At 41.5% G+C, this 19,349-nt stretch overlaps 1 protein-coding gene across 1 annotated transcript; it reads right to left on the bottom strand.

The window, feature by feature from the left end:
• Window positions 1–1,046: 1,046 nt before the first annotated feature.
• On the bottom strand, window positions 1,047–18,154 carry DERL1 (derlin 1). Its single transcript, XM_013956827.2, has 8 exons — window positions 17,818–18,154; window positions 16,038–16,149; window positions 12,243–12,307; window positions 10,140–10,166; window positions 7,677–7,772; window positions 6,908–6,960; window positions 5,655–5,765; window positions 1,047–3,771 (listed from the first exon to the last, which is right to left on the bottom strand). The coding sequence occupies exons 1-8, from the start codon at window positions 17,968–17,970 to the stop codon at window positions 3,633–3,635; spliced, it is 756 nt and encodes a 251-aa protein (XP_013812281.2). The 5' UTR covers window positions 17,971–18,154; the 3' UTR covers window positions 1,047–3,632.
• Between the last annotated feature and the right edge of the window lie 1,195 nt (window positions 18,155–19,349).

Here is a 19,349-nt window from a genome sequence, read left to right as displayed (position 1 = left end):
TTGAGCTCACTACCTTAACCAGCATTCTTCCCTCCCGACGAGGTACACAATGATACACAAACACAGAAAGGATCTTATGCTGTATTGCAAACAATACGCTATTCTGAAAGTTAAAGCCTCTCATTTTTCCTAACACAGCCATTAGATGACAGCTAAATGAAGCAACAGGTCCAGTTTCTCAATAAGGCATTTGCAATACTATATTACCAAGTTGCATTGAGAGAGGAGCTGACACCAAGTCGAAGGAAGTGATAGGAATGAAAGATGAAGTGTTCTAGAAGCAGACACATCTGATTTCTTATTCCTGGCTCTTCCACTGACCCTTTATGCGGCTTCAGCAAAAATCAAAAGCCACACACTTGCCACATTGCTTTATCTTGTGATTTTAGTATGGACCAAGACCTTCCTAGTTGAAGGAGATCAGCAAGTTCATATAGCACCTTATGCACCAAGACCACGATCTTCAGGGCCTCTATGGTAACAAATAGGACAACTGCAGTCAGATGAAAAACAAGGTTACGAAGGAAGAGACCAGAAAAGTCATGCAGAGGATGCTCATGGTGGGTCTGAATCAGTTGAGATAACAGACCTTCAAGAGGAATTCTGGCATACATCTGGCTGGACAAAGAGAGAGGATATTGCAAAATACCCAAGCTTACCCCCGGTAAGTGACCTCTATCAATCCCACAAAGCTTGAGGGTGAGCAGAAGGTATTTCCTCTTAGACAACAATAAAAGGATGAACAATCAGGTATAAAAAGAAAAAAAATGCTATAAGAGGATAATAGCTCAGAAAGGACACAGAGTCAAAACTCATGCTGATAAACAGGCAGAAAAAAATGCCTTTACATTTTGCAATTGATCAGAGACTTCAGAGAAGAAAAGACTCTCCCTCCATCCCCCCCAATAACAGATCATTTTCTTGAGTACTTTTGATCAACAGCAGGAGGTGGTGTAACAACACGGCTATCACACATTCTCTGGAGACATGCAGATCAGAAGGTTTGTCTTAAACTGAAATATGATTTAGTGAAACAGAGACAAAAACAGTGATTAAAACTTTAATTTAAAACTTTGCCAACAAAAAATTGATTACAAAAAGGGAAGTTATCTGTACAAAATAAGAAAGGAGGTACTCATTTAACAAGAGACTGCCATTGTGTTTGCTGAAGGACACACAAACAGTGCTTCAGGTCAAATGGCAAGTGAGAAACGCACAAACTGAACTTGCAATATGAAATTCTAAAGTGAATCTTCCATAAACCAAAATAAACTGAAGTTTTTCAAAAGCAAATCAAGACTTATCAGAAGCCTATTTTCCTTGCAAACCCTTTCCTCTTGATTTATAGAAGGAGGATACACTACAAAGTAAGACCCAACACAGTGCACAGGGCCAGGACAGTGACTTCTGCCATGCTTCGTCCCTCTCGTGCCTCCATGCTGGCCTTCTGTGCAAAGATGTTCTGCAACTTGAGTGCGCCCGAGTTTAGACTAAGTCACAAACTACTGCATCTTCACTTAACAGTTAGGTCCTGACCCAAAATAAAGACAAATGCTTTGGAGACAGTGATATTGCCATGACTAAAAGACGACCAGCTGCATTACGACTCCTATAAAAATGACAGTTCTGAAACTTTTCAAGTTAGCATCAATAACAGCTGTCAATCAATAGTAGATTAAATATTTACAACAGTGCAGTCCTATTTTCCTCCTACCATTTTATAGAGGGACAAGATCATCTTTAAAACTTATCACCAAATGGACAAAAATGGCAGGTGATTTCTGAACTCCACGTTCCTGTAAAATCTAAACACACAATATGATCATTACTGGTTTTCTACATCTGTCCATAAGCCAGATCAACAAAATTGAGTTGCAATAAAGAAATGGAGCATGCATCTTTTTCAGACAAGACATGTGAAAACTTCCAGGCTGACTGCTTAATTTCAAAGTTTCACATTAAGTGGTAAGTAGTATTTACAAGTTTTTAAACCTTCAGAACTCAGATTTAGTGAAGGAAAAAGAGTAGTAAAAAGATGTTTTGGCCCAAATTCACTTCACTTAGTTATAGATGCCCGAGACACGTATGCTGGGGCAAAACTGCCCTGTGTGGTCTAACTGCCCAGTAAAAAGACAGACAAATGCTAGAGGAAAATTCAGTGTAAGATCTGAATCTCATGCTAGTGGTGCTCTTCTTTTTACTCCAACTATAAAGGGAGGAAAGGGGCAACTATACTCCAACTCGAAGTCTCAGTTAAGCCTAGGGCAACTGCACTCCCAGTTTAAGTGTTATCATTCGTGTGAGCCCAAGCCTTACCTCTCTCACTAGCAGCTCCCACCTAGGGGACCTGGGGCACGGCTACATTTTCAAACTATGAGACATGCATGAGTCCTCCTCACAACTGGGAAAATTGAGATAAGCAAGAAGCTTGCTCAAGTTCATATGGTGAGTCAGTAACCAGCTAGCATTACAGCTTCCTGGCTCCTAGCCCCATGCTCTGCCCACAAGAGCCCAGTATTTGGAAAATACTGTACAGAATCATTCCCTTCTCCATGTCAAAAAGTTTTAACAAAAAAATGGAGATAGTAATAGACAGTTTATGTAGTTTTTTACTCAACAGTGAAAGAGTCCTTTAATAAAGCAATCTGTTCTATTGTATCTTGAACCTGGAAAAATTTATTTCCAGCTTTGATTCTTTGATGTCTTAAAGCTTTTAATAGAAAGTTGTAGATTTGATTAATAAACAATGCTGCGGTCAGTACCCTTCACATTAACTACAATGATATGTTATGTTTTGTAGTTGTAAATTAGTATTTGTGCTATCCAATTTTGCAATCTAAACAGAAACCCTGAAGCCAAGAATTCACAGCTCTCAGGAAAAAAAAAAAAAAAAAAAAAAAAAAAAAACACACAAGCCAGGCAACCTCAGTTTAAACAGAGCAAGCCTTATACATGACATGAAGAACTCAGATTTCAATTCTGTGAATATTTGTTATTGCAATTTCAAACGAAAGCCCTCTTATCCTTAGTCTTGCCCATCCCACGCTGCAGCAGGTAGGACAAATGCTGCGTGGCAAGAAAAAAATGCTCTCAAAATACAGCTTAATAATGGAAATGAAACACTTGCACTTTGCTTTATGAATGCATCATAGATATATCACTTAAATAATGTTTCCAGTGACCCTGGAACTTAAGCACAGCTACAGGAAAAATCAGCTTCCTAATCATAGGGGTTAATTTGATCCCTCTGCCACACGCTGGATTCTTACCTTACCACAGGCAACAAAACTTTGAACACATCAGGTGAGACAGAACACCATTAGCTTGTTCCATCACATCACAGAACAAGATGCCAGAATGGATGCCTGTTATTACAGACAGACAATACTGTACAAAGAAGGCTTTTTTAATGGCAGAGTCAAATTGAATACTACTTGCTAACCTGGAGCAGGATCTACATTTTTCCCTTCTGGAGTTTTTAATTTTGTCTTGCACCAGAAAAATTCTTTCTAATCAGTTAAATCCAACAATACTACAAAGAGCTCATTCTTAAGCACGCTCTGTACCAGGAAGGATCCATCCTACGTGCTATTAAAACCAAAGAATTGCTGTTTTTCAAGGGCAGGAGTTCTTCACTGGTCACCTAGCCGGAAACCTTGGCCCCAGTTGTGTCTTCCACCACCTTGTTGATCCTCAGCAGCTCTTCTCATGCTCGCAGGTGGGACGCCAAACCCTGACACTCCTCCTCTTCTATTGGGCAACCAGCGGTACCTAGGACAAGCCATGGGGGAGACAGAGAGAGAGAGTTTGAGAAAGAGCCGTACTTTGGGGTGTAACTACCAGACTACTTCTCTACACGCTTCCTTTTAGCTGCTAGACTTTGCAATAAAATTGGCTTTTGATAGCAATACCTCACAGAATTCTTTCCAAGTATTAAGCTCTCAGCATGCTGAGAAACAGGAATTCCGGGCAACTTAAGTCTCTGTGATATGGTTATACACAGTAACCCAAACGGGGAGGGAAGGGGGGGGGTGGACACACACGGTAAGGAAGTCTCATTGTTGAGAACAAACACTCTGATACCAGCTTAATTCCCCTTACTTCCCTCCTTTTTTCCCAGAGAAGTAATAAAAAAAAAAAATCCAAGTCACTGCTGAGCATATATCTCTCTAATACTTACAGAGCTCCAGCATTCAAACATCCCACTACCCTCTGAAGTAAAGATTCCTGAGGAACTAAGGACCAAAGAGACTAAAGGAAATACAGGTTCAGGTACCTAGCCTGCCTGCAACCAGAGTTTAACTGACTTGGCCAGAACAAATCAGGGCTGTAGAACCTCACCATCCAACTTCGGCTACCATTTGAATAGGCAGTGATCTAAAATACAATTTTTGTATTTTGCTAGCGATACTATCAATTCAGAGTCATTTGAGCTCTACAGCACACAGACAGTCACACTGTGCTCCTGTGAATCCCTTGCTGAATTTGGCCATGCAAATCTGAGGCCCAAGGAAGGAAGAGGAAAAAAAAAACAACAATTCCTTTATACAAGAAAAGTGATCTCGTACAGAAAAGTTCATTACTATATTAAAGGTATCAGTAATTCATCACAGAATCTTTTTAATAAAACACTGCAGTACAGAGACAGAATTTATCCCTCTTTAGAGATGTTTGTAGTACTTCTGCTCCTGCTTCTCAAATACAGAGAAGAATTAAATACCTGTAACAGGAATCAGGAGAATTGCACATAATCAACAAGATTGATGGTAGTTTCAAAGCTGTTATTACTTTGAAAGACATTTTAAGGCAACATTTTGTCTTCTAATCTTTATGGAAAATTAGGTTTAGCAGGAGGGCTTGCAAAGACAAAGCTAGAGTATACAGCCTCCCTTATTCATATAAAAAGTCGTACAGAAAGTGTAACTGTAATCCAACTTTGCATCTTTTAATTAACACTTTAGGCTATTAAAAAGGGTTAATTCAGTTGCTAAAGCTTGGTAGAGAAAGAACATTTACAACCCAAAAGGATGACAATAAGGGGAACTGAAGAAATAATCTTTGGTTTCTGATCTCAATGTTTCAATGCTAAAACAATGAACAGATTGCAAGAAAAAGCACCTCAGAAATCCAGACCTGCAGTTTTAGTCAAGGCCACTGGTATCAACTGCAGAGCAAAATATGTATTAATAGTACTGAACAGATCTGCAACAGGCTTCTGTTCTGTTGTTGCTGCAGGTTGCTAGCCTGGTAGCTGCTATAATGATACATGGAAATACAGATAAAAGATAATTTACAGGAGAAAGTGTGATTAAAAAAAACAAAACACCAAAAAACCTGGCAGATATTGCCTGCTAATTGCCAGAGAGATCTCTATTACCATTCAATACACCAGCAGAAACATGACTCTTATCTCACTCTTAAGAGTAGGCAAAAAAGCCATCCACAGTGGTAACACTTCCACCTCAGCAGTTTACAAGAAACTCAGGTTTTTTGATGACTCAGAATAATCTAATATGATTTTCTATGCATGCAACCCAGTCAAGAGATTGAAGCAGGTTGATTTAGGAAAATATTTTACACCCTGCTGTCCCAACGAATGTGTGTTATATAGAAGATTGTTCCACATAGTGAGCCAAAGAATAAAGTCAGCTTACAAGAACTGAGGTGTGGACAGAAAATTCCTTCCTCCTAAATCCATTGGATATTTAAACATTAAGAAGAAATACAGGTGTCCAACCAGATTTCCTATCAGCTCATTGATGACCCTGCAAGGCAAAAGAAAAAGAACTGTTTCACATGCTCTCTTTTGCAGAGCTGAACGACCATCTTCTGTCAGTTCACCCTGTTCACCTGCCACAGGCACCCCTACGGCCATTGGCCACAGAAAACTCTCCTTCCCTCAGCGTTTTGCATTCACATCTTTTGAAGTGCCAGCCTTCAGTGCCAACACATCAGCAGGCTGCTTCACCCCCCCCCCTTCCAAGCCTTCTCTACAGACTGCACTGAAAATGCAATTAAATGCTTGTTTACATCAGTGAATTAGACCGTATAGCTATTAGTGTTGAAAATAAGTCGACCTAACTTGAGAGGTTGCTGCTGTTTCCACTGGACAGCCTGTCTCCTGCTGTACTGAACAGTTTTGTTCCCAACTTTGTAAAAACACTGCTGAATGGAGGCCCTTGAGTATTTTCTGTCATGCATAGAAACAGCAGGTATCCAACAGCAAGCAGTTTTCTTAAGTGACGGATGAGTCAGTAGGAGGCACAGCCAGAAAAGGGAATTTGGAATTGCTGTACTCTTATCTCCTTTTATAAATCAACCACATAACTTATTATCACCAATTGTGTTACAGCGGCACCAAGAGGCTCAACCAATACAGGGGCACTAATGTGAAAGATCGTGCACAAAGAGGGGATTTCTGCATCGCAGAGTTTAGTCAAAAAGATGCAAGGCAGACCAAAGGATTCAGAAAGTGCCGGCATGTACTCTGCAGGCTTTTTATGGCCATATTTCTGTTTCACAAGCAGAAAAAAATAGCGTGCTGGGTGAGATTTTGAGGGAAAGAAGTAACAATACTGTCAGAATCAAGCTGAGTTTGTTTCTAAAACCAGTAATAGTGGTTGATCATATGGGATGAAGTCTTTCTTTTCTAAAAGTCTAATGCATAGACCTACTAGAAAATAAACTAATTCTTATTTCCCTCCCCCACATTTTCTAGTTCTCTTATCCACAATTCTCCTCCATTGCTTTTATATTAAATAATCGCTGTATGACACAGTGAGCATTACCAGTTGTATTAGTACAGCTTTAAGCATCTCCTTTTAATATTGCTGCTAAATTTAGTGATAAGATAAATAGCTGTGAAAGCCTTTATAGCTTCAAGCTGGCCATATTAGTAAATACATACGATCCACCAATGATGTAGTTGAATCCCAGAATAACCCATGGAAGGTAACAGGCCTAAAAAAGAATTAAATGGAGACAGAGAAGCTGTGAGTACAAGTGAAGGACATAAACCTGCATATGCTCCATTGTACTTTTGTAGGTATGGTTATACCAGTATTTTCAACATTACACAAATCCCAATATATTAACTTAAGTAGATTCTAACTAACAGGTAGGATACTCTAAACTGAGCAATCACCAACATTTTTAGACAAATCATACTGATTCAAACATTATACGCAGATATCTCCTGCACGCTACCTTTCACAGCAAGCTTACACCTGAAAAGTCATAATATTTCTGAACTTGAAAAGGTCTGGAAACAAGTATCAAAAGACTTTTCGCTACAAGATCTGGCAGAAATAGACTAGGTTACAAACTATAGAGAAATTTAATATACCAATATTTTTGCCACTATTATTAAGCTTTTATTCGGGTTAATGTTCATCAAGAAAATTTTTCCTCTTTTTTTCAGGCCAACGAATTTCAGATGTCAGGATATCTTTTCGTTAAAGCCACACTGGATGACAGCATATGGAAGACCATGGAGAAATTATTCTTCACTGCCTCTCAAGGAGTCTGTAGCTTTGTGTAAGCATAGGATATCTTTAATAAGAGAAATGTATTTTGCCTTCTAGCTTATACAGAAATAATTAAGTCCAGCAGCATCTAGCATCCCCTTCACATGCATCTTAAGCACAGAAGCTTTTCCAATATCCTGTTTGGTGTACCTTAAATCTTGTTCCAAACCAAAATGATACAATCATGTCTCTGTTCAGCTGGGCCCAAACATAAAGTACAGACATGATGAGAGGAATCATCAGCAACTGCAATATTAAAAAGAAAAAAGAAAAGAAAAAGTTACCATCACTTTTGTAGACACCTGAGAAACTTAAACAGGCAGTAGGAACTACAAGTTTCAGAAACGATCTGTAAGCATGATACATCACCAAAATCCTTAAAGTTTACCCCAGAATCTTTGCCAAATATCATGGACCTGTTCACAATCTAATGAGAAAGCTAAGCAAGAGAACCGACAGGGTCATTCTATATTGCTGCGCTGGAAAATGCCTTCTCTGTTAATGAAGACACGGTCCCAGTAGGCTAGAGGATTTGGGCTTGTGTGCTTACCTAAGCTATCATAAGCTGTTCACTTCCTGGTATAGACATCAAATGATTAATTCACACACAAAAAGCACAGATTTTCTGAGCGTCATACCAAATATGATCAGTGCTCCTCCTCACTCTCAACACAGCCATGCCTATGCTTCAGTGTAGCGCAGTCGAGGCACAAAAAGGTATCTCAGGTACGTAAAACAGTAGCACAAGACCACATGAAAGCAAAGGGCTCTAGCTCTTACTGAGTGAAATGGGAGCTGCAGCCAGTTCCACTGCTCCTGGCTGCTTGGTACCACACTTACCACAGTCAGCAGAACAGAACATATTTGTGCCCCAATTGTTTCTGTTCACGAGCCAGGGCACTAACCCAAACGCACCCCCATCTGCAGCTAAGCTAACAGGCCAGATGAAGCGTTACTGCATCTAGTTACCCATTATGTCTCTCAGAAGCTACCGCCACCATGGGAAGGTGTACCACTGCTTCAGCATCACCAGCTCCCAGTACCACGGCTAGATTCGGCAAGGTCATCTTGGTAGAGCCTCAAGTTAAACCTTGTTCCAAGCTAGGAGATGAGACCGTTTCAAATACTCCAACTACATACAGGCACAGTAAGGAAGTACTGCTAGTGAAACAAATATAAAGCAGTATTTCAGCTCTCTGCTGATTTCTAAACTGGAGAGACACTGGGCTAACACTTCTGCAAACTGGCTTGAACACCACCAAGCAGCTTGGCTGACTGGAACGGTAGTTAAAATGCATCACTGTAGAGGTGGCACTAATTTAAAGTGAAACTTGTTACAGTTGGCATACTCGAGTCGGTGTAGCCTTCCGCAAGCCCTACGGTGCTCAGCACTCTGGCTCTTCCCACAGGCACCTACCTAGAGGTCTTTATTCAACTAGCTTTTGCCTTCTGGAAAAACAAAGTGATGTCTAGACTCTGAAAGTATTTGACATGGGAATAAAGGCCCAGCTGAGGTAACTCTGTCTTCTCACTTTGCACACAAGCCACTCAACATGAGCAAAAAACCCTATTTCTAACAGCAAAAAAAATATTTGTACACCAAACAACTGCTCCTCTTTCAAGTAAGACTTCAAATGTAAATTTAAAACCATTTTAATTTCCCTTTTATAAGGATGACATAAATCAATGCTTCAGTCTCAATTCAAACAACATACGTGCAATTGTAGCATTTTTAAGAGAAATTCTGTGGAATCTTCCCCCCCAGCAAGAACATTTCAAGTGCCAAATTAAGAAGAGCCTTTAACAGAGCTCAATCCTGACTGCAGATGCACGATCGCTCTTTTAATCCATCAGATAAATGATCTAATAAATACTAAAATAATCTTGTACAAAATACTGGAGATATTGCTGCAGGCTTTGGGTGATGGGAACAGAAATTAGATGAAGAATGAACTTCAGAGGCAGGCTGAAAAAAATGTTATCTGATTAGATACTCTGTTGTGTCCAACATATGTGTCCTCATTTTCCTCCTCAGAATCTGGGCAGGTAAGAATCGCCTTACTGAAACCGGTTATTTAGATTGCTATTTTAATCATTCTTGTGAGGATTTTGCACTTCACATGTCTGGTATGAATCTTGAGATGCATTTTTCACAAAGAGATCTTCTGTCAGCAAGCAAAAGGAAGGAATGCTGTGAAATGAACTTGAGAAATCTAAGGAACCCAAGAATCATTTTTAAGAATAAGAATGCACATCCACAGATCTTACTACGCGCTCATTATAGGAAATGGTACACAGGTGAAACTCTGGGTCCATTTTAGTAAAAGAAAGAACACTTTCTAACTAGAAGATCAGATTTTCGTTCCTTGACTCCCTATTGACATTATGCGGGGCAGAGTCAGATACAGGCTTTTGATCAGGCTAGCTGAGGCTAACACAAACTACTTTGAAAGCCAAAAACTAACAGCACACACATAACTAGTCTATTTTGATATAAGCTAAAGCAACCTAGCGTAACTCATGATGTGCAGTTACGCAGATATGCTGTCTACAAAGTCATTAAATAGACACAAAGTTCCAAAAGGTTATTTTAAAAGACTGCACTGCACTTACCTGCATGTCCATTGCCAAGCCAGTTATCTGTCATCGCGTCACTAAGGAAAATGCAACAAACCTTGACAGATGAGAATGACCAAAAGAAGCTACACATGCACACACTGAACACACATGGAAAGGTCTTTAACTGTACAGCTTAAATGTAAGTGTCATGTGAATGTAATGGTCATGTGAATTATCAAGTCAAGCTTTGGAAAAATGAAAAGCCTTCTATGATGTACAGACCCATGCACATTGCTTATGTACATACCAAACCCAATCAATCTTTGCAGAAAATCATGTTACAGGCCAGGAGTTGATTCTTTCTTTAGTCTCTTTAAACACAAAAGTGCTGTTTTTATAACTATAAGGATACTAGATCAGAAAAAACATCTAATAACACAACTGGGTCATAGAAAAGAAATAATTTCTTGAAGTCTATCAATGCAGACTTTTAATAGAATTTTCCTAACTCAGAACATGAAGGATCTGCTTGCTGTCGTAATTGCTGGGGAGAAACAATTACTGAAGAATTATGCTATGATCAGAATGCTTTTAATAGTTCACAAATGAGTGTAAGATGGCACCAAGCTTTTTCCCAGATTACATATTCAGGTTACTCCTTACACTGTATATGGAACAAGCAAGTGGAAACTTTCAAATGACCATTTTGAAAGTCAAGTCATAATCAGATTCCTCCAATAGCTCACAGCTCAATAGCCTGCAATGAGAATTAAGCTGACGGTTTTCTTAACATAACTAAACCTAAGCTGTTTTCCTAGTTACTACTGTAGCTCAACAGGATTAGCAGGAATGACAACAGCAATTCCCTCCATACAGTGGAATGTGACTGGAGATAGTCAATCTATTGATAAGGCAGCAGCATTTCTACACAGTAGCTTTTCTGGCTTATCTGGTACACGCTGAAGTCACAGGTCCCTTTTTTGCCTGCATATTGTGCTACTCCAAATTGCTATAAAGGAGGCTAGGAACAGCAAGAATAGAACAGGAACAGAGATTATTTTTCTAATGGGGTACAGTAAGAAAGAATAAAGAAGTGCCATTGAGAACTATTCCAATCAGTTCTGTTCAAGAAATAAACACACAGCGTAGCGAAGCCTGGGGTCATCCAGGGCTCCCTAGCTAAAGCAAGTCTTTCAGATCAAAATCGTTCATCCAACTCCAGCCTGACTCAGCATTCAGAGACATTACTATTCCACGACTTTTCTGGCATTAGACAACCTAAACTACGCTGAAATGAGAAAGTACGCAAATCACCAGAATAAGTAACAATATGTTAGCTAAAGACTGGACAACACAGACCTATAAGGGCACATCTACACTACGAAACTGAGTATAGCGCAGAGATCCATAAAATCATAGAAGAGTTAAGGCTGGGAGGGACCTCTAGAGATTGTTTAGCTCAGCCCTCCTGCCCAAAGCAGGGTCAACTAAAGGAAGTTCCTCAGGACGGTGTCTAGTTGGGTTTTGAATACCTCCAGGGATGGAGACTCCACAACTTCTCTGGGCAAGCTGTTCCAGTGTTTGCCCACCCTCACCATAATAAGGTTTTGGGTTGTGTGGGGGGGGGGGGGAGGGGTTTGGGGGGGGGTAGGGTGGTTTCTTGTTTTTAAACATTTAAATGAAATTTCCTGTGTTTCAATTTGTGCTCGCTCTGCCAAAAGCAACACTGCTTTCACAGATTTAGCCAACTTGTAACCAGCAGGTGACGTATCTCTCCATGAGGTACCCTTGAATTTCCAATTCAGGGAATAGCAAAGATGAGACCTGTTTACACCCGCCATCTTAAACACACTACATGTACTAGCCCACGGGCTCCTAGCCCATATGGCAATCCACAGAAGTGGTTAGTCGAGGCAATACAGTGAACACGATGGAAGCTCATGCAACACAAGCAGAGCATTATGTAAGCAGAACTCTAGTCCCCAAATTACAAACCTTTATTAGTACGTTTATTAAGATTCTCCCTCCAAGTCACTCACTACTTCTTCTCACTACATTTTTAAAACTGTTAGTTGATAAAACCTGGTCTTTGAACATATTTCCAAGTAGAAATAGGAGAACCGAAATATTCCAGAAGTTTAATAAGCAGAAGGATACAACAATGCAGATCCAGTTAAACAGGAGCATGAACATGTAATCTGCTGGTCTTCCATCAAAAGCACCTGTAAATAAGAAGAATCATTAGAAAAACCCTTGCAAGGCACTGAAAATGATGAAAAAATCAAGACTCCTTCCAACACATTTATATAATAAAGGTCCACTAAATTAAAGGTCCACAAACTCTGCTCTGTGCCCAAGTAACCAGCTAAGTTGGCAGACAGCTAGAAATTACTATTTTGCCTCGATTCTTCAAATAGCTACCCTGGATAACAATGTAGTATATCGCAATCACAGAATTGTTCGGGTTCTTTTGATTTCCATCTACACAAACACTGCCTTAAGACCGCTTACAAGTAAGCTCTCCCTTGCTTATCCAGAGCATCTTTTCTGAGGATGTTGGTAGGAACGAACTTAATAGTACAGCTGGTTGATGAATGTGACCAACACCATGCAAGGGACACATTATGGCAAGCTAACATTTGTGGATCATCCTCCTTACCTGTTTTACTTTTAGGAGTTTAAGAAAAACTCAGATAGTAACAGTTACCCTAAATACAGCCTGTAGCTTACGGTTTTGTTGGTTTTGTTTTTTTAATTATTTATTTTAAATAGGCTTATAATGGAACAACCTACAGGACTGGAAACTAAGACATTCAGCCTATTGCATTGCATGTGCACACATCAACTCTACGTTAAAAAAAAAAAGTTAACTCTGGAGGTAAGTGGATTTAACTTCGTAAGACTTAATGGGGTTGGATCCAGTCCTTCCTAAGGAGTTACCAGTTGGAAGCACACAGTAAGCAAATACAGTTACACAGCAAAAGCAGAGACACAAAGGTTAACTATGAAGTCATAGGAAAACTAGTCCTTTCTTTGCCAACTTACATCTTTCTTGCATCATCTAGTCAGGCTCAAGAGATATGACTATTTTTAGACTCCAGAAGAGTTAATGTATGTGACAGAAGAGTATGCATGTGCATGTATACATGCGCACTGTTCCTTCTTACAAGCTTGTTTCCAGTTCTGAACATGTATCAGCATTTTTCAGGAGATTTTTGTTAAAAACCAAAACCCACAACAACCCCTTGTAAACATGAAAATCATAAGCTCCCACTCTTTCAGATTCTGGTAAGTCTGTTATCACAGACCTCAGCATTTGAGCACAATTCCTGTTAACTCTAATATAGCCCAAGAATACTAGTGAGATATACCCAAAATATAGTAACAAGCATAATGCACCAGAAACAAGCTGAATTACACAAGCTGAATTACACAAAATAAAACATCAAAATGCCTAGGGATTTCCACTGTCAAAGGAGGCAAGCTGAAAAGAGGGGCACTGTTTAACGCTACCACTATTTAGTTTCCTACAACTATTTTATATGCCCCCAAAATTAAAAAACAAACAAAAAAATACCCTCAGTATTAACTTTTTTTTTTAAAATAACAGCTAGAGTAACTCAGCCTATGTAAAGCAAAACTGATATTTCAGTCATTTTATTATTTAAGTTTAGACACACAAGTTGGGGGAGGGAGGGTCACTTCAAAAATATATTTTATAAAGTTTAAATTTGGAGAGCTACATGAATTGAAGTTTTCTCCTTACTGTTGCCATACAACAAATCTCAGCAAATAAAGAGAGGAAGCTGACTAACTCTATAGAAACTCCAGCATAGCAGAATATGAAGGAAATAAAGGAAATATTTTTCCTTCCATTTTTTTCACTTCTCATTTTTCAATTCTTGTTAATAATCTCCTAGATAAAGTGTTTAAGTTGCTTTTTTCCATTTAATACCTGAGAAAACTGAGCTACAGACTCACAAGAGGTGACAGACTACCAAGCTGTGAAAGCTCTTTGCTGTAATGAGTTGGTTGAGCACAGGGATGAGGTGGGCTCCAGCCCCCTGGGTCCATCCGTGGGGCCCAGAACGCAGCCTGGGCATTGGGGAAGAGCTGCAGACTGCTCGCCTCCTCATTCACGCTGCCACTGAGCAATCTCCGCGTATGCCCATTTTGGTTTCTCTGCTGGTATTTGTTATGTTCTTCAGCAACAGAAGCAAGACAAAACACGTCAATCTCATTTTCCTCAGGAGGCCAGAGGTCAGCTCATTAGGAAAACATCACAAGCACAGTACAGAACTGTATGGGTATTTTTACAGCTAAATCTCCTCCCCACATAAATTTGAAGTTAACATGTAACATTAGTGTGTGCTCAAAAGCCACGTACAACCCTGAAAATAAAATCTTTCACTTCCTCATTTTCACCGACAAAGGGAAACAGAGATCTCTGCTGATTCCAACCTGTAAATACATTAAAAGCAACTTGCACACCTCCCACTTCAATAACTACAGGAGCCAAACCTTTTTTTTTTTTTTTTTTTTTGGAAGAAAGGGAAGGACTGACCTAATTAAAAACTTTTTATACCAAGAAAAATGACCATTAATAGAGAGGTGACATGCATTAGTTCAAACAAAAACACATCAGATGACTTCCCAGTTTCAAACTCCAGATGCACACAGCAAGAGTGCAAATTTATTCTTGAAAGAATCCAGTTCCTTTCCTGACACTTGTGCTGTAGCATAGACACCTAGAAGATTTTTTAGTATTACCAGTGATGCCTTACAATGTATTAATAAGCAACTCTTACTACACATAGCTTTGCACAGTAGAATGTCGTAACTGCCATACTCTCTTGCATGCACATGTCTATAACATAGTACAAGAGAAGAGAAAGGGGGACTGTTTTTAGCTCTAAAACTACTACTTGATAAGAAAAAGCAAATATTTAAATCCAATCTGGCACCATGGCTGCATTTCCTCCCTTTCCCTGCTACTGTTCTCATGACAAAAAAAAAAAAAAAAAAAAAAAAAAAAAAAAAAAAAAGGGGGGGGATTTTACAATACTCTCTGGAAGACAGATTTACTGTGGAGCTCTTCTCTGCCTACCCAAACATCATCTTTCTATGCATTGCCACTTATACCATCAGCTCTAAGACTTCATTAAAACTACACAGAAGTTCTTCTTCATAAGGGCTTTCAGGAGGAGTTCAGCTTTGTAAATACTTTAGCTTAATTATTTATCTCCTTTGAAATAATTTTTGCCAAGCCTTAATGGAATGTGCAACACAATGAAACCAGTTTTGAAGCTACCTTCTAACAACAATCTCTTGAGACTATCAAAACGATGCTTTTTTCATAAATTGTGCTTTTCTCCATAATCTGATCTCCTTTTTTCTGCTCCCAATTTCTTCCTCTAAATTGAAGTCCAACTAGTTTCCTAACTTTTTAACATTTCTATTTGACAGAAAGGTACAGGATTTCTCTCAACTCAGGTCAAACTACAGAAGAACACAGGTAAGCATCCTTGCCAAAAATGATATTGTTATTTTCTCAAGATGAATACACCTGCTGTTATATATGTTTTAGCATACTTCCGTGTTAAAGGAATCAAACACAGCAGAACTGAGGCAAAGTTGTCTTTTATTCTCAATTCCTGAATTCCAACAGCTGGAAGCACCAGGCTGTATTCACAGGAGAAGCGTCACATTTAGATCCCAAATGAATAAGCTCCCTTCCAAAGGAAAAGAGCCGGTCACACCAACCAGTTTTCAGAGCAGTTTCCCATTGACCAGAGTACGTGGGCACAGAGATGAGCCAATTTTGCCATAATCCTGTCCAATCAGCCATGTGCCTGCCTCCACAAACCAACAGAAGCTCTAGCTGGCAATACTAAGTCACTATTAATTCCGGGCAGCGTTTACCACATGCATACAACTTAACGGATAACATACCTGTTTCTAATCGTGACGAATATTGATACAAGAAGTATAAATTCACCAAATAGAGAAATCCTGTTCCAGGTCCCACTGGGAAGAAGAAAGTCGCAGTTATCGGACGCCAGATCTGTCCAGATCAAAAGAGAAGGAGCTCACTTTTATACACTGTAGAATAAATTCAAATGTACAGTCTTTTTATTTCATTTGTTACCAATTATGTGGAAGATTAAGGAGTAGATTAAAAGATAAATAGTCCAAGTATCCATTTTTGCTGCTACAGCAGCCTTTACAGGATTTTCCTTTTATGATCTGATCAGCAAAGCTATCAAGATTGCAACAGAAATCACACACAATTTTAAGGTCATCTCCACAGTACTGAGCACCTTTTGCAGTGCAAGAAAGAGATTCTTGTCATGATGCTACCTGTTTTAAAGGCATCCATATGGCACCCATTCCAACTTGTACAGGAGCAAATCTTCCGTAAGGACTTCACACCATAGCCTTTAGTATACATTTCCAGATAGCAACACATACTATTCTGAGCATTTTGCACCTGCTTTAGAGACTTTCTCAACTATCAGTATCAGGTACAGACATCAGCAATGCAGCAGGTAGCAGGGACAGAAAACATCTACCCATTTACGAATGAACCAGCACTTTAGCGTGCACCATTTCAGAATAACATATTAGGATCCTGAACACCATAACTCAAGAAGCATTAACGGAACTACAGAAAGAGACAGTCACTTAAGATAGTAAATTCAGGGGACAGTCATGAAACAGACTACAGAAAGAGTTGCTTATTTGGTTTTTTTTGCATTTTTTTTTCCGCTGTATGTATAAGGAGCACGATGATAGAATCTTAAGGATTGGGATTTTTTTCTTCACTTTCCACTTTGATTCAACCAGGCATTCCACATCCTAACCATGTGCAAACCAAAATAGCAAAATTTTAACCTCCCAACACAAGGGGAAAAAAAAAAAGATTCTATGTCCAGACTGCAACCACCCTCATCATTGTTAATACATGCAACAGCACTGCATGTCTGAAACTCCAGGACGTCAGTGTTAAACTACATCAACCATAAGCACAGAAGTTGACAATCTCCAATTTTAAACTCCAAGTAATAACACAAACTCTACGAAAGTATATAAAATGCACTTCACTAGCTCTGCCTTAACATTTCCAAAAGCACCTCAGGTTCAGGGCAGTTCTGCACCTGCCTTTCACGGGGTCGTACACACACGATCCCTTTACAGACTAAGCAAGGCTGGGCAAGTCACTTGGAGTCCACCAAGCGCCCAGGAACAGCCAGTGACAGCCAAGAGGACAACCCTAAAAAAAGTACCTAGGAAAGGGGTGCAACAGGATGGGTTACAAGCCAAACTACGAAGCCCTTCACAGGCAACTGCCCCTTTCCTGCTCGCCAAGGGCCCTGGACAGGGCTGAGCACCACTGCCTGTGTCACCTTGGGGCGCCTCGGGGCTGCAGAGGACTAGCTAAGCGGTGCCCAGCCCGCAGGCTGTGTACAGGTTAAGCAGGAAGGCAGGCCCAGCAGGAAGGCAGGCCCAGCTTCCTCCTGGAGGCAACGGGCTCGCTCATGAGGGCTGTCCCAGTGCGTGACTCCCTCCCAGAGACGCCACCAGAGCGGGGGTGGGGGACCGACCTGCCGCCTGCAGCCCAGCCCGGCCGCCCACGCACTACAACTCCCAGAATGCCGAGCGCGCCCCCGACCTAGGCTCTCTACGGCGCGGGCGCCGCAAGGCACGCCGGGACCGGTAGTGCGGCGCCTACCTGGAAGCGGTTGATAAAGGCGTCAGGCCAGAGGAAGAGATAGACGGGGCTGACGAGGCCCAGCTTGCCGATGAGCGGCACCGCGATGGAGCCGGCGAACCAGTAGCGGGTGATCAGCGGGATGCTCCGGAACCAGTCCCCCAGGTCCGACATGTCGCTGCGCTCGGCCGCTGCGGCCGGGGCCCCGCTGCGAACCGGCCGCCGAGGGAGAGGCGAGGGCGCGGGTTTGGCCGCGCGGCTCCCACAGCGCCGCCGCCGCCCCGCCGAGGGAGGAGGGGAAAGCGCAGCCCGCACCCGCCAGACGTGGCGCCGCCGAATTCGACCCCGCCGCAGCCACTTCCGGCCGCGCCCCCTTCGGCTGCCGCGGCAACGGCAGTGCCGGAAGTCCCGCCTCCCGGGGGTCGGCAGTCCGGCGGTGTGGGGCGGGGCGGGAAAAGATGGCGCCGACAGCGAGAGGCAGTTGCCGGAGGGAGGGAGGGAGAGCGGTGCGGTGTTTGGGGCAGGGGAAAAGCGGGAGGCGCGCCGTTGTTCCCGGTGGTGCATCTCTCGCTTTACTTTTATTCAGGCTCTCTATAGGCTCAGGATTTACAACTGGTTCATTTTCCCAAGATTAAACGCATGAGAGATGCCAGTGTTTTTGTAAAAAGAAATGGATCTGCAGTAAATTCTGCAAAAAATGTGTTAAGTATTTGCCTTGAAAAGCATGGGCTCCATTTTTTAAAAAAACACATGGTGACTACGTTCCAGTTTTCCATTCCTTACCTTTAGCCCATGTCTTGTCTCAGGGCATATCCAACTTCTGAAGCTTTCAGAGCAGTTCGGGCACAGTCTGTAGCCGCCAAGCAATATAGCATTATTTTGCCATTAATAACAGCATGAGCTACAGTGGCATTGTACATATTTTTATTGGCTGATGGCTAACCCAATTTTTCCATCAGTTCAAATGCGGGCTCCGTGTTTTTGAAGCTATGTGAGGGTCTCATCTTTGTATGTTTATGTGGTTTAGTAAGAGAGTTTCTACATGGGTAAAATTATAACCTCGCTTCTACAAAAATCCAGTCTTTCAAAGTCACGCTGATCTTTTTCAGTGTTATTTTCAATAAAGTGTTCAGCCGAATGTAGGACATCCTTGCCAAGCTGAATGCAAGACTTAAGGCTCCAATCCTAACTTACACACGTTGCTGGCTTTTGCTTAGATTGCTAGTAACGCATTCCCAGCCTCCTCGTGCTGCAGTAACGGGGCTCTTCGCCCCAGGCCGTGTCACAGCACTGTTTCCCCTCGCCGTGTTTGTTAACGCCGGCTCCGCTGTGACCGCCCAACGGGAACTACAACTCCCGGCAGGCTCCGGGGCTCCCAGGCCGCGTGGCCTGTTCCATTCTCCGAAAGGCCGACAGTAGGGGGGGGTTCCCCCCTCCACTTCCCATTGCCCCGTATTGATAACATGAAAGCGGGGCGTACCACGTGTGCGGCGCCCCCTGCCGCGGCGGGGCGGCGCCCCCTGCGGGGGCCCGCGCGGCGGCCGTTGGAGCGG

Source organism: Apteryx mantelli, chromosome 2 (assembly GCF_036417845.1).
Source record: "Apteryx mantelli isolate bAptMan1 chromosome 2, bAptMan1.hap1, whole genome shotgun sequence".
Lineage (NCBI taxonomy): Eukaryota > Metazoa > Chordata > Aves > Apterygiformes > Apterygidae > Apteryx > Apteryx mantelli.
Note: the sequence above shows the minus strand (reverse complement) of the source record. Positions and strands in the feature narration are given on the sequence as shown.